This window comes from Chionomys nivalis, chromosome 10 (genome assembly GCF_950005125.1).
Source record: "Chionomys nivalis chromosome 10, mChiNiv1.1, whole genome shotgun sequence".
NCBI classification, from domain to species: domain Eukaryota; kingdom Metazoa; phylum Chordata; class Mammalia; order Rodentia; family Cricetidae; genus Chionomys; species Chionomys nivalis.
The window spans coordinates 57975112-57997387 of record NC_080095.1 but is presented as its reverse complement, the minus strand read 5'-3'; the positions used below and the strand labels follow the sequence as shown (position 1 = coordinate 57997387).

General features: G+C 38.0%; 1 protein-coding gene and 1 non-coding gene across 5 annotated transcripts in view; both read left to right on the top strand.

Annotated features, from left to right (window-relative positions):
* The first annotated feature begins 923 nt into the window (after positions 1–923).
* The window catches only part of Prpf39 (pre-mRNA processing factor 39), a 24944-nt gene continuing 3591 nt past the window's right edge, over positions 924–22276 (top strand). The window contains exons 1-11 of one of the 4 annotated variants that reach the window (XM_057783382.1): positions 924–1050; positions 4932–5278; positions 5771–5896; positions 6544–6662; positions 10828–10995; positions 15793–15958; positions 16478–16585; positions 18199–18363; positions 18677–18803; positions 19513–19781; positions 20804–20988. In XM_057783382.1, coding sequence (XP_057639365.1) covers positions 4961–5278; positions 5771–5896; positions 6544–6662; positions 10828–10995; positions 15793–15958; positions 16478–16585; positions 18199–18363; positions 18677–18803; positions 19513–19781; positions 20804–20988 — 1751 coding nt within the window. In that variant the 5' untranslated portion in view covers positions 924–1050; positions 4932–4960. Of the gene's footprint in view, positions 1051–4931; positions 5279–5770; positions 6416–6543; positions 6663–10827; positions 10996–15792; positions 15959–16477; positions 16586–18198; positions 18364–18676; positions 18804–19512; positions 19782–20803; positions 20989–22276 lie in introns of those variants that run through there. The other 3 variants (XM_057783384.1, XM_057783385.1, XM_057783383.1) reach the window with 3 other exon arrangements.
* Positions 19831–19917, top strand: LOC130883240 (small nucleolar RNA SNORD127). The gene has a single exon (XR_009057932.1). It is a non-coding gene; the product is annotated as a small nucleolar RNA SNORD127 (small nucleolar RNA).

The following is a 22276-nucleotide window of genomic DNA, read 5'->3' as shown; positions in this document are numbered from 1 at the left end:
TAGGGAAAAACTGCTGATTTTTAGAGAATCCCAAACCGCACACCGCAGAAGCAAAGGGAACGTGTGACCATTCAATGGAATGGATATGTAGAACGAGGTGAGGAGTTGGTTATTTGGGAGCAGAGGAACAGTTGAGGTGATTTATACCTAACAGCTTTAAAGCCATCTTAAAAAAAAAAAACATTTCCGGAGTCTGATTCCAGAGGGCGAGCTAAAATCTAGTTGTGATTTTATTGAACTGGTGATCAATCAGTAAACGTGTGCTTGCTCAATGGTTACAGTCTTACTGGGAGAAGACAGAATTTTCAAAAGATATTTAAAGGTGGGGACCAGAGTACATGCAACTGAAGACGGCTGCTAAGATCGTCGACACAAAGCTCTTCTCTACCCAGAGAGCATGGTACATAAACCCTTCAGCCTCGAACTCTCAAGTCCAGAGATTTCTACTTTCAGAATGCTTGAGTTAATTAGAGCCCACAGTGCCGACGTTTGGAGCTTTTAGGCTGAATTTCTGCCCATTTCTTGATAGATTTTTATGGTCACGGTTGGGCAGCTAGGAAAAAATATTTTATTTATTTATTTATTTTTTATTTTATTTTATTTTTTTTTGTTTTTGTTTTTAGAGACAGGGTTTCTCTGTGGCTTTGGAGCCTGTCCTGGAACTAGCTCTGTAGACCAGGCTGGTCTCGAACTCACAGAGATCCGCCTGCCTCTGCCTCCCGAGTGCTGGGATTAAAGGCGTGCGCCACCATCGCCCGGAAAAAATATTTTAGAGGTTTTCTTGGCGGCTGAAGTTGGACAGCAAGTATTTGGGGGGATGGGAAACACAATCTGTGACCAGAGACCGCGGAGGGCGGGGCCTACGGTCTAAGCACCACGTGACCGCTGCGCCTCTGGAGTCGCCAGCGCCTGCGCACTGTGTCCCCGAAGAGGTGGCGGCGCTGGCGGTGGCGGCTTCGGGAGCTGCGCGGACTGAGGCGTTGGGAGGCCCATCTTTGGCGAGGTTGGCCCAGGCTTCGGCTCATGGCAGCGAGCGGCGTCCATCGTAAGGTAGCTGCGGCGCGGCGCCCCGAAGCGGGTGGCCGGGGAGGCGGCGGGCTGCGAAGGGCCGGCCTGCCTGCCCGCGCCGCCTCAGGCCGCACCGGGCCGCGGCCTCGCCTGCTCGTCCGGCTCGAGGCCTGCTGGCGTGCGCCTGGCGCCGGGCCGGCGGCGCCTTTCCTTCCCGGTCCCACCTGTTGGGAGGGGCCGGGCCGGGGTCCGCGGCGGGCGAGCCTCCGGGCGCCCGGCTTTGCGAGCCCGCTTAGCGTTGAGGCTCAAGCTCGTGCTGGCCTGGACCTGGGACCCCGCGTGGCCGGGGCGACGGGAAGCGGAGAGGTTCGGTCACTGCGAAACCGAATCCGTAGGCTGGCGTGGGGTTTTTTGAGGGGGAGACGGACGGACGGACACGTGAAAGAGCCTGCTAGGACCGTTTTTAAACAATCTGCTTATGAGAAATTTTAGGTTTCGTGGTCAGGAGCCCGTACTGACTTGACGTTCATAAATACTGCTCGAAGCTCCCAGTGCTGTGTAAGGTGTTGGTAGCGATGCAGAAATAAAAGTAATAATACGATGTAGCCTTCTGCCGGTTCGAGTGTCCCCTTTTTGGTTTGATATTGATATGGCCGTCTGTTCACGAACTTACACTAGACAGCTGATGTATTCAGAAATGTCTGAAATTTTTCAGCTGCTTGTAAGGGTGACGCTAAGAATGCGCGGCTCGTACGAGAAAGCAAGCTAAGGTTGGGGCATCCGTGCTTTGGGCTCCGTGGCAGTCATTTGAGAAAAATAAGCAACGACTGTTCAATCCCTCACATCCCTCATGTTTATAACCTCTTTCTAGAGTTAAAAAACTGGAACTTAGCACTGTTCCTCTGAGACGTGGCTGCTAGTGCCTTTACCTAATGAGCCATTTTGCAGGCCCCAGAAGATTTGAAAGACTCAACACTTTGTGCTGTTTGTATTTTATACTTGAGAAAAAAAAAAGATTTGTACATTAAGTTAATTTGATTTGTGTATTTTCAAGGAGGGGCAGAATCTTCTGTTATCTGTTAATTATTCTGTGTAAGACTTGAGCTCTGAAGATTGTGCAGACGTTGTAAATATATAAACAAAGTTCAGTTTCTGGGACGTAATTGTTTAAAACGAGGAAACAAGGTCTGCCTGTGAACATCCTACTTAGTCTCTAAAAACCGGTTGCCAAAAAACCACTTGTTATAATAACCCCTTTTCTTCCCCAGCCTAGGTGTTCGGATGACTCATCTGGGCTGAGACACGGGGTAATTTGTGGATTGTAAAGCTAGCTTGCTAGTTAACTAATGACTTCAGTTTATATATATTACTTAGGTGGTTTATGGTAACAATCAGTGATAGATAGTGTTTCATATGACTCCGTGGGCATAGGAGGCATGTAAAACATCAGGGGAAAAAGTGTTCGGTCAAATGCACCACGTTTAATGAGTTTTCATCATTTAAGTTATTTCCTAAAATTCCTTTTAACTCTTAAAAAATAACATGCTGAAATTACCTGTGTTTTTGGGTAATACATGGTTAGTTTTTTTACTTCGCATATTTGGGCCTATCATTCCTATAATTTTGTTTAAAAATGTCATAGCATCGAAAGTCTGCTTTGTAAACCATTAGTGTAGTATGTTGTCGGGATGAAGAGTTTTGTTAGTCTGAGGAATGGCATATTGCCAAGTTAGGACTGGATATGTCATCTGTTTCTAGGCTTCAAGGGTTTCTAGGGATGCAACATTGAGCAAAACAGTTTCTTTCTCCCTAAATTTAATAGTCTGTAAGATTTGTTCATCTGTATCAATAGTTTAGCAGTATTTTAACTTTTTTTTAACTGCACCCAAAATGAAGGAGTTAAATTGTGTGTATTTCAGCATATGCCGTTAGTGTATGTATATACTCTTCTTGTTCAGACTTTTTCCACTGTGTGTGTGTGTCTGTGTGGTGGTATGTGCATGTAGTATGTGCAGGTGGGTATGGAGGCTGGAAGTGTGACCTGGAGATGAGTTGAAGGCACCATGAAAACAGTAGAAATTAAGCCACCTCTGCAGCCCAAATACTAGGTCTTCTACATAGCTCCAGCTGTCTGTATGAAACCCAGTCTAGTCTCTGAGTACTGAAGTTACCCTTGATTCTGTTTCCCAGTTAGGGCCTTTCTGTGGAGCCTGCTGTAGAACACTTTCTTCCTACATCTGTTTCCCAGATGCTGAGGTTAGAGGCTTGTGATACCATACCTGCCTGACTTGGATGTGTTTGGTTTGGTTGCTTCCTTGTTTTTTTCTGTTTAAAGAAATCAGAAGCTAGCTTGAAGCAGTATTTAGTTTGAAAAAAACAACCCACTGATATATAGGAGAGAGAGTGATTATTACAATAGCAATGTGAATGAAGAGCGCTGCTTTGGTAAGGGAGCCAAGTTTGGTTCCTAGCACCCATGTTGGATGACTTGCAGCTGACTGAAGGTTCAGGATATTCAGTGTCCTTGGATCTCAGGCACCAGCGCACTATGGTGCCTGTACATATACTCAGACAGACACATGTTTGTGTAAAAATATGGGCAAGTATTGACTGGAACTTTTGGATCAAAGGTAAAACAAAGATTAGGGATTATGCTGATTTCTTCTTGAACAGTTGTGTGATATCTGGTGGACACGAGTTACCTATTCACTACCCCTCTTACATCGTCTTTACTAATAGAATACTCATTTTGTCCAGAGCAGCAGTGCACCTAATTTCTAGCTAAGGGATTAGGAGACTGAATGGTGTAGGGCTCTGGGAAAACTAGCTTTTCTCGTTAAAAAAGGACAGTATTAACTAGTGTACCTTTGCTGTTCATTTCTTTCCTGGTTGAATTTGAACATTTCTTTAAAACTTCAGTCTGTGAAGTAGTCTCTAGGGATTAGCCAAGGATATTAGGTGCCAGCATTGCTAATTCCAAGCTGCTAACACAGTGGTTCTTCTCCGCCCTCCTAATTCTGCAACCGTTTTAATACAGTTCTCGTGTTGTGGTGACTCCCAACCATAACATTAGTTTTGTTGCTACTTGATGACTAATTTTGCAAGAAAAGAAAAAAAAATGTGAATATATTTGTAATAGAAGACCCCTGTGAAAGGGTCATTTAACCCCAGAAGGAGGTCACAATCCACAGGTTGCTAGTACAGTGCCTGCTACCTATTGCATAATGAAGTACCATGTGAACAAACAAATTTCTTCTAGATATGTGCAGGGTATGGTCCTTAGGACCATATGTGTCTGGGGATAGCTGTGAATGCTGTCTAACATAAAATAGTAGACTTAAAATACTGTGTGATTTAAATTTGAGGGGGGCAGTGATTAACTCAGTTGCAGAGTTCTCCAGCATTATCTTTGTAGATGATAACTTTGTGTTACGATTTCAAAGGGTTGGGCACACCTGAACTATTGGCCAGGTATATCTGGACATTTGACCCTTGTTTGCAATCTCAGGTACTTGGGAGACTGTGGCAGGAGGATTGATAGTTACCATTAGAGAGATAATAAAATGTACTAATTTTCCTACGTATGTTTTTAGTAGACAGACAGGGCTTTAAAAAGAGCTGGTAAGATGGGTCAGTGTTTGAGAATACTTGCTGCCCTCACAAAGATCCAGATTCAGTTCCTGTCCCCCCATGTGGTGGCTCATAACCATTTATAGTTATAGTTCCAGGGAACCCAGCATTGTCTACTGACCTTGGAGATTAGGCATGTACATGGCGCATATACGTGCATGCACATACATGCATGCAGGTAGAACATTCGTACACATAAAATGAAAACCATAAATCTATGTTTTTGGTCGTGACAAAAAAGTTTACTAGCATTCGGAATCTGTTTCTCTTTGTGTGTATGTGTGTTTCTGCAGATCATTAACTGAAGACCAAATAAGTAGCTATGCAAAATTCTCACATGGATGAGTACAGAAACTCTGATAATGGCAGCACAGGCAACAGTTCAGAGGTAGTAGTAGTAGAGCATCCAGATTTTAGTACTGAGATTATGAACGTTACGGAGATGGAACAATCACCTGATGGCTCTCCCAGCGTGAATGCATCTACAGAAGAAAATGAAATGGCAACTGCTGTGGACCTTCCAGTGACAGAAACAGAAGGAAACTTCCCTCCAGAATTTGAAAAGTTTTGGAAAACAGTAGAAACTAATCCTCAGGATTTTACGGGCTGGGTATATTTGCTTCAGTACGTAGAACAGGAGGTTAGTAACTATTTAAATGGTGTATGAAGGGGGACAGAATAATCCAGTAGTATCAATTCAAGCCTTTCTGTTTTGTAATTAAAGTTTAATCTCTTAAATAATCTTCATATTAAGTTCAGTAATGCTAGAAGCATATATTTTAGTTTTGAAAATTACGTAGCATTATGCATTGTGGAAAGTATGTAATTACAGTGCCGAATATTGTGTAATAATTGAGGCTTGTGTGTGGATATGTAAAATTAGTGAAATAGTTACCTTGGGGATATGGGAGTACACTTAAGTAAGGTAGAGCACACGGACCTAGTATCTGTGAGAGACTGGGTTTGTTCTCCAGCTCTAAAAAAAACATAAGCTACCCTGCTATTTGATCAAGTTAATACTTATTCTTTCTTTGTTTAAAAACTTAAGATAAAAACTTATTCTTTCTTTGATAAAACACCTTAAGATAAGAACTTCTTTCTTTGATAAAACACCTTGTTTTATTTTCATCAGAATCACTTGATGGCTGCCAGGAAAGCATTTGACAAATTTTTCATACACTACCCGTATTGCTATGGTTACTGGAAAAAGTATGCAGACCTTGAAAAGCGACACGACAACATTAAACAATCAGATGAGGTGCGTACATCAGTGAATACAGTTTTCTCTGTTAGGTACTGTAAGCCAATTGATAACAAACAGACTCTTTTTTTCTGGCTGGCAGTACCTACCATTTATGATCAAACTTTTTTTATAGGGTATTTTATTTGCATTTGTCACTATTGTGGCATTTGTAGCTAATATTTTCTCTCTTTGTTGGCAGGTGCGTTAAACCTCTACAGTTTGTCAAGCTTTGCAGTGCAAGCCTCTGTATTACACTGCAGCTTAACAAGTAGGGCAGGGCTTTTCTCTCACTTACATTTATTTCTCAATTTCCAAACAATATAGTTGGTTTGCTAGTCACATTTGCTACGTCTTATTGCATTTTTGGTCAGACGCTGTCATTGATGCTCTAATGGGTCTGTGCCCTATGGTCTGTAACCCAAAGCCTGCCCACACAACCCGGTCAGAATGCAGGGACTGCTGCGCTTTGAAGATCAAGACTCTGCACGTGGGGATCAGAACATTGCCATGTTCTATCCAACCTCCACCCAAATGGTAATGGTAGATTATTTAAACAAAATTCCAGTAATTAGTATTTCTAAGGTTCACCGGATAACACAGTGTTGCCTCTCTTTTAAGAAATAATTAAATATTTGAGGTACAGTTTATTGTTTTCTTCTTAGGTTTATCGTCGGGGGCTTCAGGCAATACCTCTTAGTGTTGATCTTTGGATACATTATATAAACTTCTTAAAAGAAACACTGGACCCTGGTGATCCTGAGACAAACAGTTCAATAAGAGGGTATGTTAAATATTTGATTCTAAATATATTTGAAGACTTAGATGAATATTCAGATGTTGATAAGAGAAATATTCATGAATGCTAAACTGGAAGTTAATATTTATTTGATTATTCCTATTATTTAAAAAAATAACACATGGCATAAACTTAAGCTTTATTGCTTCAAAAATGCAATCTTCCTCTTTTCCACACCCTCTTAGCTTATGTCTCTCTCTAGGTTACAAGTTTACATTTTGCTCACTTGTGGTCAGTGTCTTGTCTTGGTTTTTTGAAATAGGGTTTCTCTGTGTGTGGTCCTGGCTGTCTGGGAACTTGCTCAGTAGACCATACTGGCCACAGATTTAGAGATCCTCATGCCTCTGCCCCCTGAGTGCTGGCAAGGCAGTTTGTTAGCTTTCTTTTTATTTTTTATTTTTTTATGTCTGTATGTATATCTATATCACCTGTGTGACTGGTGCCCCAGGAGGCCAGAGAGGGCATTGGATACCCTGGAACTAGAGTTATAGACAGCTGTGGGCTTTGATGTTGGTGCTGGTAATTGAACCTGGGTTCTCTGCAAGAGCAGCAAATGCTTTAACAACTGAGCCATCTCTCCAGCCCCGCAGTTAATGTCTTAATTTGATGCCTTCAGATATTATATAATAAATGTACAAATTTGTATGTGAATTTTAAATACTGTTCTTTTTATTTAACAGGATGTTTTATATCTCCCATTCTATTAACTTACAAAAATACAGTGTTAAAGTCCTATTTGACCAGACTTTTATTATAGGAATAGTGCTGCAAAAATGTCTCTGAACGTAATTTTTATGGAGTGCACTAAAAACACGACATCTGTTTGTAAAGACATTTTGTCAAATGGTACCAATTTTACACTCCCACAAATGTATGAAGGTAGTCACTTTTCCATGACCTTTTCATTTTTTTCCCCACCTGTGATAACTATTTTTTAATATGGGCATATTAGGGTTGGAGAGATGGCTCAGCAGGTTGGAGCACTTTTAATGCTTTTAAGACAGAATACATGCATATACCCTGTTTTCCCATTTCTTACCTTTTCAGTATAGCTATAGGATAGGCTTCAGTAAATCTGTTTATTACGTCTGTTTTTTTTTTGGTGATTTTGAGTCTGTTAGGTATTTTTCATCATACTCATCTGTAATAGTACTTCTCACTCAGCCATGTTTCTTATTTGTCTAATAAAAGGCTTTCATACAGTTTTCCAAACAGGCCTGTTGATATCTGTAGATCTTACTTTCATTTCCCCTTACCCTCTGTAGCTGTTTCTGCCATCTGTATTTTATGTTGTCATGCTGTCATCTAGTTTTCCATACAGTTTTTGGATTTTCTCATCTTCATTTTATTACTAGGTTCCTGTTTCAAGGAGCGGGCCCCTTGTTTGTCCTGGCTGCCCAGCTAGCTTACACCCGAAGTTACCACACAGAAACAGTCATTAAAACACTGCTTGGCCCATTAGCTCTAGTTTCTTATTGGCTAATTCTTACATCTTAATTTAACCCATTTCTATTAATCTGTTTATTGCCACGTGACTGTGGTTTGTCGGCAAGATTCTAACCGGCGTTCATCTCAGGCAGAAGATCCATGGCGTCTCTCATTCTGCCCTCTTTCCCAGCATTCAGTTCTGTCTACTCCGCCTTCCTAAGTTCTGCCCTATCAGGCCCAAAGCAGTTTCTTTATTCATTAACCAATGAAAGCAACACATGAACAGAAGATCCTCCCACACCAGATTCCAGGCTCTGTTTATTGGAGTTCAGTAGATCCCTTTTTGTTGTTGTTGTTATTGTTTGTATAGAGACAGGGTTTCTCTGTAGCCTTGGTGCCTGTCCTGGAACTAGCTCTTGTAGACCAGGCTGGTCTCGAACTTGCAGAGATCCACCTCACTCTGCTTCCCTAGTGCTGGGATTAAAGGCATGCGCCACCTTCCAAGGATGCCTGGTGATCCTTTTCTTTCTTGTTTATGCATATCTTGTAGAAGTAGAAGCATATAGCCAGTAGCTTCTTTATAGAGGATACTTGAAATAAAAAATAATTTAAAGGCCATTCAGGTTTTTTTTTTTGTTTTTTTTTTTTTTTTTTTTGAGGAATCCTGTTGATCTAAGGCTTACGCTGAGTTATTACTTCAGAAGGGAGCAGCTGATCTGTCTGATGAACGTAAACCTAAGTTCTGAAATCTCACAGCTGGCCAGAGTTAAAGATTCCCTACCATAGATTAAACAGACCTTCCTCTAAGCCTTCTCTCTTTATTCTCTGGATTTATTGAGATTGTTCTAGGGTAGTAACATCTATCTTTTTACATACAAACATGCATGTGTATACACACGCACATTGGACACTTTCAATTTATCTTTGTATAGTAAACTTTTCTTCCAGTATTAATATGTCTTTAAACTTTGTTTTGTGCATGGTAAAGTGACTCTCCAGAGGACCCACGTCTACTTTCTAGCACCCTCATCAGGTGTCTCATATCTGTAAATCCAGGTTCAGGATATACAGTGTCCCATTTTGGATTCTGCATGTACTTATACAGATTTACATACACACATAAATAGAAATACTAAAAATATTTAAAAAGAAAAGTAATAAACTTAGTTCATTGTCTTATTATTATTATTATTATTGGTTTTTTGAGGCAGGGTTTCTCTGTAGCTTTGGAGCCTGTCCTGGAACTAGTTCTTGTAGACCAGATTGGCCTCGAACTCACAGAGATCCTCCTGCCTCTGCTTCCCAAGTGCTGGGATTAAAGGTGTGCGCCACCACCGCCTGGCTATATTTTTTTCTTAATAAAAATATTCAGTCCTAATAGCCATGATCTTTTTGTTTTCACTTGCATTTTTTATAATACTTTAAAACTTGTTTGCATACATATGTGGGAAGAGGGGTATGCTGCAGGCCAGTGAACTTGTTGGAGTTAGTTCTCTCTCTTTTTTTTTTTTTTTTAAATATTTATTTTATTTATTATGTATACAATATTCTGTCTGTATGTATGCTCGAAAGCCAGAAGAGGGCATCAGACCTCATTACAGGTGGTTGTGAGCCACCATGTGGTTGCTGGGAATTGAACTCAGGACCTTTGGAAGAGCAGCCAGTGCTCTTAACCACTGAGCCATCTCCCCAGCCCTGGAGTTAGTTCTCTTCCCATTTTGTGAGTCTGGAGGGTTGACCTCAGGTCCTCGGGCTTGCTGGCAAGTGACTTTACCTATTGAGAAAGGTTGATTTTAAGGTGCTTATTTTGAAAATGTGCCAAAAAGCGGTTTTTGTCCTGTTTTAGTTTTTGTGTGTACTGGGTGTATATGTGCGGGATCCCAGACCTGACTTTTCAGGTGATTTCTTTAGTCACTTGACAGACAACTTATTGACTGAAGTGGGATATCTCAGTTGAACCCAGAACTTGCTACTTAGGTTATTTAATCTACCTACCTTGCTCTGGGGATTCCGCTGTGTCTCCTTTCTTCCTACTGCTGGTTATGCCTAGGCTACCATGCCAATCACCTAGAACAAGGGTTCTGGATATTTGAACTCCAATCCTTGCATTTATGTAGTTAGTACTTACCTTGCTGAGTCATCTCCCCAATCGTGAAATGTGTTTATTAAATATTAAATCTAGTGATTAAACAGATCTCTTTAAATTAGCTAAATATCATAAAAAATATTGCTTCCACAATCAACTCTTAGATTTGAAAGGTGCTTTTCAGGCTTATGAAGTCTTTGTGTACTTCCCATTCGTTTATGAAAGAGTTTGAGTTTCTTGTTAGAGTCATTTTTGCTAGAGTATTCCTCGAATTGAGGTACAGTTTGTCTGTAAATTCTTCAGTTTTATTCTCTATCCTAAAAGAATCATTACATTTACATTTCAAGTATATAACAAGTATTTCGTCTACCATTTCCTCTTACATCTTTGGAATGTGTATATTTACCTTGTACTTACGTATAAGGTAAACTACGTTCAGCCTTTCCCTTTGTTTTTTTCACTTCTTCTTCCCGTAAGCAACTCTCCTATAATTCCTTCTATTTTTTAATCCTTTCTTGCCCAGGAAGCAACTGAATATAACTTTGATTTCAATATTACTTTCTAAATTTAGTAGTAATATGTAGAAGTGATTTTATTATTTGGGGAAGATAACTTAAGAGCAATTTAATTTTTCAGAACTTTTGAGCATGCTGTTCTAGCTGCAGGAACAGATTTCCGATCTGATAAACTATGGGAAATGTATATAAACTGGGAAAATGAACAGGGAAATCTGAGAGAAGTTACAGCTGTATACGACCGCATTCTTGGTATCCCAACGCAGTTGTACAGTCATCATTTTCAGAGGTATGGTGAAAGATCTTTTCTTTGAAATATCTTTGGTTATTTATGGTGATCAATTCATAATATTGAGCATTATAGTTTATTTTGAAATGATATATCAGATCTTATTAGATGTAACCAATTTTTTAGAGACATTTTCCCCTGTATTTTATGAAATGTTTAATAATTTACTAGTTTTATATGGAAAGCTATTGTTGTCTATTTTATATCCAAGATACTTTAGAGCAGTGAAGAAATGGGAAAACAAGTTTAATAAATGATTATTTGTAATATTAAATTTATATGGTGCTTGACAAATATTAAATGCTTATTTTTTGTATTATTTAATTTTTTGAGATGCTGTGTTGCTATGTTTCCCATGCTGGCCTAGAGTCTTTAATCTTCTTAGTCAGCATTCCAAGATCTGAACTTACAGACATACCTTACTGTGTTGGGTGCTTTATTTTTTTTTTAATTTACTGAGTTACAAAATGTACTTTCCTGATGTTCAAAAACATGTCCAAAACAGTAAAGATTATAGTTTAAGTGTTCACATCTTTCTGTCTCTGTCCAAGTTATTAAAAATTATTCTGTTTAAATTTTACACCCTAATTGTTTTGGTTATAAGTCATACAAATAACTATAACTTTTCAAAGTTGTAACTATTAAAAATTCTGTGTACTGTATTTTTTGTTTTGTTTTGTTTTGTTTTTCTTTTGACATGGGGTCTTGCTAGGTAGCTCTAGCTGTCCTAGAACTTAACTGTGTGGCAGTGGTATGCCTTGATCTTGCCTTTCTTCCTCCCTGTGCTGCTTGAGTCCTGTGGTTGTAGGTGTGTGCCACCATGCCCAGCTCCGTGTGTCTTTTCCTGCTGCAAGGTATTCCACTCATCAAAACCCAGAAAGTGAAAAAGTATGAGATTGTAGCTTTGCTGTTTTTGTTTTTTTTTTTTTTAACTCCATAGTATGTGTGTGTGGTGTGCTTTGAGTGGGATTGCTTTGTCTCACCTTATAATTGCTGAAATCAAATCTGTATACTACCACACCCAGCTGTTTTGTGGATTTTTGTTAATTGTTACGGGTAATGTTGTATATTGAAAATTTTACATGATACTATGAATTTCACAAGTAATGTAGTGAGATATTTGTAAGCTACTATGGATATATCTGCTAAAAATAGAAGTTACATGGACTTGTGATGGAAATAGGAACTAGGAAGAAAAATATAAATAGAAACATTGTAGGTCAGTTTCCTGTCTATTATTGATGAGCTAAAACAGGTAGACAGGTTTCTAGGATGTAATGAGCTAGGCACACACTTGCTGAAATAAATTATTGACACAAGACTTGGTATTTGGCAATGCTTATTAAATATTCATGTTGTGCAAATGAAGGCCAAAGACAAGGCTTTTTCATAGACCAATTCTTACTTGTCTAAAATGTGGTGACATTTATGTTTATAAGACCTTTATTAAGGAAATGCTAGCTTTTTGTTGTTGGAACAGTTGGTTTTTAAATTTAATATTTTTTGAGAGTTTCATACATTGTATTTTAATCATATTTATTCCCTAGCCCTCCCAGCGAGAGAGAAAGTTTTATTTGTCTGATTTGTTTTTCTTTCTTAATATATAATCCATACACTCTTGGCATATGAAGTCATGCAGTTGTCTTTGGAGTCCAGAAAAAGGCATCAGATCTCTTGGAATTGGGATTAGAGGTGGTTGTGAGCCAAATAGCATAGTTCTGGGGACTGAACTCTGATATTCTGTGACAATGGTATCTGCTGTTAGCTAGTGAGCCCTCTTTCCAGCTCTCTAAATCTTTTTTAAAATGAGTGTCCTGCTAGTTCTATTTATTTTTTGTTTGTTTGTTTTTCGAGATGGTTTCTTTGTGTAACCCTGGATATCCTGGAACTCATTCTTTATACCATGCAGGACTTGAATTTACAGATCCACCTGCTTCTGCCTCCCAAGTGCTAGGTTTTTAAGTTTGAATATATGCGACCTGGCAAGATGGCTCAACGTATATAGGTTCTTACTACTAAGCCTGATGACCCGAGTTCAATCCTTAGTGCCCACATTGTGGAAGGAAAACAGTGACTCTCACTGTTGCTCCCTGACCTTCAGATTGATTCACTGCCCCCTCCCAAAATAAATGAATGTAATATTTTTGATTTTGTGTTTATTGTATGAATATTTTACCTACACATATGTATGTATACCATGTGTGTTAGGTACCTGCGGAGGCAAGAAGGTATCAGATCCCCTGGAATTTGAGGAATAGACAATTGTGAACTGCCGTGTGGGTGCTGGGAAATGAACTTGGGTCCTCTGCAAGACCAGCAAGTGTTCATAACTGCTGAGCCATCTTTCCAGCCCAGTAAATTTTTGTTTTGGTTGATTTTGTTTTGCTTTTTCATGAGATAAGGTTTCACTGTGTAGTCCTGGTTAGCCTTGATCTCAATCTGTAGACTAGACTGACTTTGAACTCCCAAGAGAATCTACCTGCTTCTGCCTTCCAAGGACTGAGATTAAAGGTATACACTACCACCTTCAGAAAAATTGGTGTTTTTAAATTAATTATTTGCAGATTGGTGGGAAATGTGCTGTCAGAGTTTAAGAGGCTGAAGTCCTGTGTTTTTCTGTCTTTTAGAAATGATTTTTATTTTATGAGTGTATTTTGCCTGCATGTATGTCTATGTACCGCATAGGTTCCCGATGCCTGTGGAAGTGGAAGTAGAATTAGGATGCTGGGAGTTGAACCTGGGTCCTTTGGAAGAGCAAGCAGCCAGAGTTCCCCAGCCCTCCTGTGTTTATCTTGATCACTCTTTACCTTACTCTTTGAGTCAGGGTCTCACTGATTTTGAGATCATCTGTTGGCTAGGCTAGCGGGCCAGCAAGCCCTGGGGAATCCTACTGCCTTCCCAGTATTGGAGTGCTTCTGCCTCCGCAGTGCTGGGATTAAAAGGCATATGTCAGGACCACATTCTACTTATGTCACTTTTTTTTTTTAAGCATTTTTAGTAACTTTGAAGGAAGGGAGTTACATGATTTGAGGTTGAAAGACACCTTCATTTAGGTGAAAAGTTAGAGTCAAAAAGTGTTATTTAGAAAATGGAATAATAGAATCTATTATCCCATGGAATGTGATTGATAAGCTAACTGGGAAAGACTGGAAGATAGCATGTGGTGGTGGGGAGAGGAAGATCATTTCGTGAATGGCTTCAGGTGTTTAGTGAGCTCTGGGCAGACTGGGAGGCATCATGAGACATGCCTTTAGCCCCAGTACTGGGAAAGTAGAGACAGGCAAATCATAAGAGTTCCAAGCCAACCAAGGCTATAGAATGAGACCTTGCCTCAAAAAATCCAAAACAAAACCCAAAAAAAAACCCAAAAAGCCAATAAATATCGTACAGGAGATTCCATATTAAAATCAAGATGGAAGATACTTTAGTTCTTTGGTGGTTCCAGTTAAAATTTGGGGGTGTATGTCATGGTCTGTTTAGATAAAGTAGTGAAATAACAGTTTATTGAAAATGTGTTAACTGGGTGTGATGGTATGAGGTCTATAATCCATGATGGAAGTACAAAGATTTTAGGCCAGCGTCAGCTAGTGAGTCAGTTTATCAAAAGACAAAGTTTAAGTTTTTATACATTAGTTTGAAACTAATTTACATTCGTGTGTAAAAATACATTTTCTTTTTCTATAGACTGTTGGCAATTGGATATAGTAATCTGCAATTTTAAAGTTTTGGACTTGTGTTATAGTTTTTGGTTTGTTTTTTTGTTTTTGCATTGTTTTGTTTTTTTTTCAAGACAGGGTTTTTCTGTGTGTAGCTCTGACTGTCCTGGAACTTCTTCTGTTGACCTGGCTGGCCTCGAACTCACAGAAATCCATCTGTCTCTGCCTCCTGAGTGCTGGGATTAGAGGTGTGCACCACTACTGTCCGGCTATAGTTTTGAGTTTTATTGATACAGTAATCACTTCATACTCTGTTGATGACTTGAGCAAGAAAATACATAAAAATATGAAACTAAAATAGAATTCTTGGGAACATAGCTTTAATGCAGGTATTAATGGGGACCTGAGAGATAACACAGAAATCAGAAAGTGGCTTGGATGAAAACTAAGAAAGTGGTACATCAGAAACCAAGCTGTGACAAAAATTCTAAAATTAAAAGTCATTGTTAGCAGCCTCAGATGTTGAAGATAGAGGGTGTACTGGAGAGCAAATATCCACTTAATTTTGCATGTGTGGTAACTGGTGGCCTTAATGAAACCAGTGTCGTTAAGTTGTTAAACAGACATATATGGAGGAATAATTGGTAGGATGATAATGCAAACATTTCATGATCACTCTACAATTTTATTTATTTATTTATTTGGTTTTTCGAGACAGAGTTTCTCTGTGGCTTTGGAGCCTGTCCTGGAACTAGCTCTGTAGACCAGGCTGGTCTCGAACTCACAGAGATCCGCCTGCCTCTGCCTCCCAAGTGCTGGGATTAAAGGCGTGCGCCACCACCGCCCGGCTTCACTTTACAATTTTAATGTGCATTGGCTATGGTTATCTAAATTTACAGAGAAAAATCAAATGATCACAGAGAACACTAGCATTGAAATTTGTATATCTGTTCTCTACATTCCACTGCAAAGACAGAGTGGAAGCTAAAGATAGATTGTGTGTGTGTGTGTGTGATATCAAGTGGTGGGATTTTAATACAGAATAAGAGAAATGTTAAGATATTTTGATTTGTTTCTCTGTTTATTTGGGGGAGTATTATGTAGGCAGTACTTGACATGTGGTTTTAAATTCTTGCTGTAGATTTAAAGAACATGTACAGAATAACTTGCCTAGAGATCTTTTAACTGGTGAACAGTTCATTCAGCTCAGAAGGGAATTGGCTTCTGTAAATGGACACAGTGGTGATGATGGACCTCCTGGTGATGACCTTCCATCAGGAATTGAAGACATCACTGATCCAGCGAAGGTAACTTTTAAATCATATGTTCAGTGCATGTGAAACTAGGTAGCATATGTGGAAAGGTGGGAAGTTCTGGGCATTTCAGTCAATATGATTTAAGTATGCATTTAAAGGACATAGTCTTACCACGAGACAAATGGAAGTAATTTAGAAAAATATTTTACTTTAATTGTAATCTACTATTCCTCTTTTTAAAAATACATGAAAAATCAGCTTTTTGAAGTACTATTATAAATCATATTTAAAGCTGGGTGTGGTGGCAGTTGTGGGACAGAGTCAGGTGGATCTCTGTAGTTCTAGGACAGTCTGGTCTCCAGATGAGTTCTAGGATAGCCAGGGTTATATGTACAGAAACCCTGTCTCAAAAACCAAAGCAAACAAAGAAAGATTACATTTAAGATAGTAACATCTAACAATTAAAAACTCCCTACTGAAGACTGAAATTTATAAAGAAGATACTTAAATGTGTGCTGTTGAGAATATTCATTATGTAACTTACAAGATTAATTTTGTTTTTTTCCTAAGCTAATTACTGAAATAGAAAACATGAGACATAGAATCATTGAAATTCATCAAGAAATGTTTAATTACAACGAGCATGAAGTTAGTAAGAGGTGGACATTTGAAGAAGGTGTAAGTGCTTTGTTTTATTAGTTTTCAAAAATATAAAAATAAGATTTCTTCTTATAGCAGTTAAATGATTTAATAAGTAATAACTCAAGGTGTGCATCTCAATTGTATTTAACATTTTCCATGATCAGTTTTAAAATCTTACTGCATTCAGATTTCAAATGCAAGGTTCTTGATGAAAATGTGAATACTTTTAAAAATCAGCTTTATTGAGTTATACTTTATGGACAACAAAGCAGCTCTTCTAAGAGCAGGGGATTAGGCTCAGTTTGTAGACTGCTTGCCCAACATGCGTGAATCTCCGGGCTTGATCTTAGCACCACATTCAAACCAGGTTTGGTGCCAAATCTTATAACTCAGCACTTGGAAGCTAGAGATAAAAGGTTCAGAAATTAAAGTCATCTTCAGTGATCTAGTAAGTTTTGTGCCAGCCTGTACTACATCAAACCCCATCTCAAAAATTAAAAATAAAATACACCCATCCACTATAGGTGAACAATTTCTTTTCTTAAATATTTAACCATTTTCTGCCTGCTTTTGTAAGATATATGTCACATGTCAAACAGTTGGCCTGTTGGAAGTGTGCAGGTTATTAGATCGTTGGTGTATACCATCAGCATAGTCAACTTGATTATATTTTTCTCACCTTTCCTCTTTAGTTCTTCTTATCCTACTTAGTAACGTGCGGCTTAGCTTGCTTAGCCCTGGGCTTAAGGTTAATGTAGCTTTATTTTTGTAAATTACCTATCATGGCCTAGCCTATGAATGGAGTTATATGTCTGTTGTGCTGTGTCTGGCTGTAAAAATTTTGATAAATATACAATATAGTTTACTTTAGTAATCAAAATAATGATCCCTTTACCTTAAATGGTCTTAAATGGAGAGGGGAGAAGGAGAGTGGGAAAAATGTATACCTCAATTAAAAACAATAAATAAAAGAAAAAAAATGGTCTCTTTGTCCACTCTCATTCTTTAACTATGTTAAAATGGTTTGATTTAAAAATATGTAATAAAGAATAAAATTCTCTTTACAGAAAATTTTCAATACTATAAAAATGACTAAATGGGACTGGTGTGATGTCTCATTGGTTTAAGAGTGCTTGCTGCTCTGGTAGAAGATCAAGTTTGGTTCTTAGCACACATGTTGTGGTGGCTCACAACTCTAAATCCAGTTGAGAGGATCCATACTCTCTGGACTCTGGGCACCTGTAACTGCATGCAAGTAGTGCAAGTAAACTCATGTAGATACACACTCATAAGTGTGTACATAAGTAAAAATCAATATAGATTGTTTGAAAATGGAAAATGTCTTCTTAAATGGAAAATTTGTTCTTTTCCATTGTCAAACTCATAGAGGTTGAATAATTTTAATTAAAATATTTTATGCCAGGTATAGTGGCATAAGCCTTTAATGCCAGCAGTAGGAGACAGAGGCAAGCAGATCTCTGGGAATTTCAGGCTAGCTTGGTCTTCAGAGACCTGTATCATCCCCCTCCACCCTGAAAAATTTGTAATGAATTTAAAATTTTTTCCTTGTATTTGAAATTATTTATATCATTGTATTTAAAATATTTTGTTTTGACTTTTATTACCATACATTAATTTTTTTCTTGCAGATTAAAAGACCTTATTTTCATGTGAAACCATTGGAAAAGGCCCAACTGAAAAACTGGAAAGAATACTTAGAATTCGAAATTGAAAACGGGACTCATGAAAGAGTTGTGGTTCTCTTTGAAAGATGTGTCATATCCTGTGCCCTCTATGAGGAGTTCTGGATTAAGGTAAGAAAATGATATAGTGTTTAACTTGAATATATTATAAACATTGATCTAGTGACTAACCTTTTTTGTACTTCTGTTGAATGTTGTTCATATAACTATATCTGTTGCATTAGGAGATGGTCTGCTTGCAACCAGATTTGACTGCTGCATTTGCCAACCTCGTTGCCTCTCTTCGTCCTTCCTTACAGAAACTAGTCTAGTGGTTCAATAAAGGTGCTGAATGGGTTTACAAATAGAATTTTATCGTTCTGTCACGTATTTAATCACGTGTTCAACTGTAAATTATTCAGTATTTCCTCTTTTCTGTATGTAGTATGCCAAGTACATGGAAAACCATAGCATTGAAGGAGTGAGGCACGTCTTCAGCAGAGCTTGTACTGTTCACCTTCCAAAGAAACCCATGGCACATATGCTTTGGGCAGCTTTTGAGGAGCAGCAGGGTAAGAAGGAGAATGTTCAGTTGACTTATGTATTTATATGTGGATGGGTTTTGCCTGCATGCATGTCTTTGCTTAAATGTTTGCAGAGACCAGAAGAGGGTATAGGATCCTCTAGGAGTGCACTTCACAGATTGTTTTGAGTACTGAGAAGTAAACCTGGGTACTCTGCAACAGCAGCCAACTGCTGAATCTTCCAGCCTAGCCCTCAATGATATTTTAGCACTTTATCAGTATGGAATTAAAGGAATTGAGTACTGAGGAATGTATACAATATTCTGTCTGTGTGTATGCCAGCAGGCCAGAAGAGGGCACCAGACCTCATTACAGATGGTTGTGAGCTACCATGTGGTTGCTGGGACTTGAACCCAGGACCTTTGGAAGAGCAGGCAATGCTCTTAACCTCTGAGCCATTTCTCCAGCCCCCCTGAGGAATGTATAAAGAAGAATTGGATTAATTACTTCTATAAAAACTAATTTTTTTTTAACAATTCTATCTTGCCATATCCTAAGATCAGCCATAGACAATACAAAATAAGTAAGCATGGGTACTTAAAACCTCCCTAAGCCCCCAAATAGAGAGCTAGATGTAGCCTGTTGACTAATGCTTTTTAGTTTTGGTATCAAGTCTATTTCAGAAATTTAAACAAAAGTGATGTAAAGTCATTTTAGAAATTTAAAAAAATATATAAATATTTAATTACTGTTTTAGGGAACATTAATGAAGCCAGGACTATCTTGAGAACGTTTGAAGAATGTGTTCTAGGATTGGCAATGGTTCGATTGAGAAGAGTAAGTTTAGAACGGCGACATGGAAATATGGAAGAAGCTGAACATTTGCTTCAAGATGCTATAAAGAATGCCAAATCAAATAATGAGTCATCATTTTACGCTATTAAACTAGCCCGACATCTTTTCAAAATACAAAAAAATCTTCCAAAATCAAGAAAGGTACTTTTGGAAGCAATCGAAAGTGATAAGGTATGCGTATTTTAAATATCGTTCATAAAAGGCTAGTACGTTTTCACTTTGGCAACCATGATGAATGATTTGGTCTATACAGTAATATATTTTATTACTAAATGAAGACAACAGTCCCTCTAAACTGATGTTGCCATCTTTAACATTTTTCTCTAATTACTTTGAATTTAAAGCTTGATAAAATTATTACTGAGTTAAAATTATAAATATTTTGGTCTTTGTAATTAACTTTAGAAAATTTAGAAATTTAAGATTGTTAAATAGGATAAAGAGCCTGGAGGAAGACTTTAGGAACAAAAGCTTAACTGTATTAAACAAAGCACTGCAGCGTGACTTTCCTTTTCAGAACAGTTACTTTTATGAAGTGGTGGTAGCACACGCTTTTAATCCCAGCACTCAGGAGGCAGAGGCAGGTGGAACTCTGAATTCGAGGCCAGCTTGGTCTACAAAGTGAGTTACAGGAAAGCCAGAGCTGTTAGAGAAACCATGTCTCAAAAAACAGAACAGAACAAAACAAAAGACCAACAACAAGAAAGAATCATCCTTTTATGTAACAGTTACTAACAGCTAGTGTAGTGGAAGTGTTTCATTTTCAGCTTTGCTGTGCCTGTTGAAGATACAAGTTTATAATTAAGTATTTATCGTCATAAGTAGAGATGTATTGTACTTTTTGTATTTTAATTTACAGTTTTCATGCTAGGCCAAGTCCAGTTAACTAACATAGGATTAAGAACTTTAATTGGTTAGCATGTAGCAACACAGTGCAGTTTCAGAAATAATAGAGTGGTGTCACAACCCACTAGTATTGCTAAAGGAGCATTGTGATTTACCCAGTGATAGTGTGCTTACTTGTCTACTGTTCCCAGTGCCACAGGACAAGGAAAAATACTTCCTGAAGAATATGTTTCACTTCATTATATACATGTTGAAATCTTTGACATGAGTTATATTTCAGTCTTAAATATTTATACTTTATTAAAATATTATAGGAATGTTATTAATTGATACTGCTTTTTACTTAGGAGAACACAAAGTTATACCTCAATTTACTTGAAATGGAATACAGTTGTGACCTCAAACAAAATGAAGAAAATATCCTCAATTGCTTTGACAAGGCCATACATGGTTCATTGCCTATTAAAATGAGGATTACATTTTCCCAAAGAAAAGTGGAATTCCTTGAAGATTTTGGTTCAGATGTTAATAAGTAAGATGTTAAATTCATCATATTTTTGACTGGAACATTGCATTGTTATTTTGTCATGGGACTTTAATGGTTACTTTAACACACTGCTAAATATATTTTAAAATATTTTTTATTATGTTTATGATGGATATGTAATGGGAAAGGGTACATGTGTTCCAAGATGAGGAGGTCAGAAGACAACTTCATGGGATTTTCTCCTACGTTTTTCATGGGCGCTAGAGATTAGACTCTGGTCATCAGTCTTTCCCAGATGTGCATTATGTGCTGAACCACTTGTTCAAGGATCTAATGCTAAATTTAAAAGTGTTTGTTAAGGTTGCTTTTCCTTCAGAGACAAGTGGAGGTAAATTCAGTTTTGTGTGTGTATACTTAATTGGACTTATTAAGCTTTATCATCCTTTCAAAACTATTTTCCTGTTTTAAGTTAATTTTATATGTATGTGCATATTCTGTGGTGCACAGTTTTCTCGTTCCACCATGTGGGCCACACAAAAGGAGAAAGGAAGTAAAAACTGAACTATGAGGCACATGAAGGTAGGTAGGTGGGGTGGCTGTAGCTGATGTGGAAAGCTCAGCAGTGGAGTATATGTCCTTCGTGTACAAGGCCCGGAGTTCAGTTCTCAGCAACATGTACAGAGCTAGGATAGGATTAGTCTGGAAAAGGAATACTATTTTATCTCAGCTTGGAAAAGAAGGGAGATGTGGTCACACAGATCTTGCTTACTGGAATTGTCCTCCTGAATCATAAGACTCAAAATTGAGGATGATGTAAGGGTTTGCTGTAGATTGGGGGTCAAGATCTAGATTTAAGATTTAAATCTGATAATCCAGAAAGTAGAAATACTGCCTAGAACATTATTTGGTAAAGTTCCTGTCTTTGTCTCTTGCTAGTAAGTAGATATCCCAGTACCTAATAGGCATGTTTGTGCCTTTGCTGATGATTTACAGTGATTTCCACTGAAACCATTCTAAACTTGAGTGTCTATATATGTGTGCATGTTTTTGATAAGTTTTCAGCTTGACATATCAACTAGTATATCGGTTCTTGAAATCGTGCTAAGTATTTTATATTTATATAGTATAAAATTCATAGCTTTTAAATGAATACAGGTATTGTTATTTTAGTGGATGGAGAGAGGCTTACTCAGATAGCCTAAATTTTTCAAGTCATGTATTATGAGTATGAAATTAGAGCCTAGTTCATATTTTGCTTTTAACTCCCTTATATACTATATAGTCAGTGTTTTATACGGAAGTAGGTACACCGAAAAACTGACTTTATGTGATG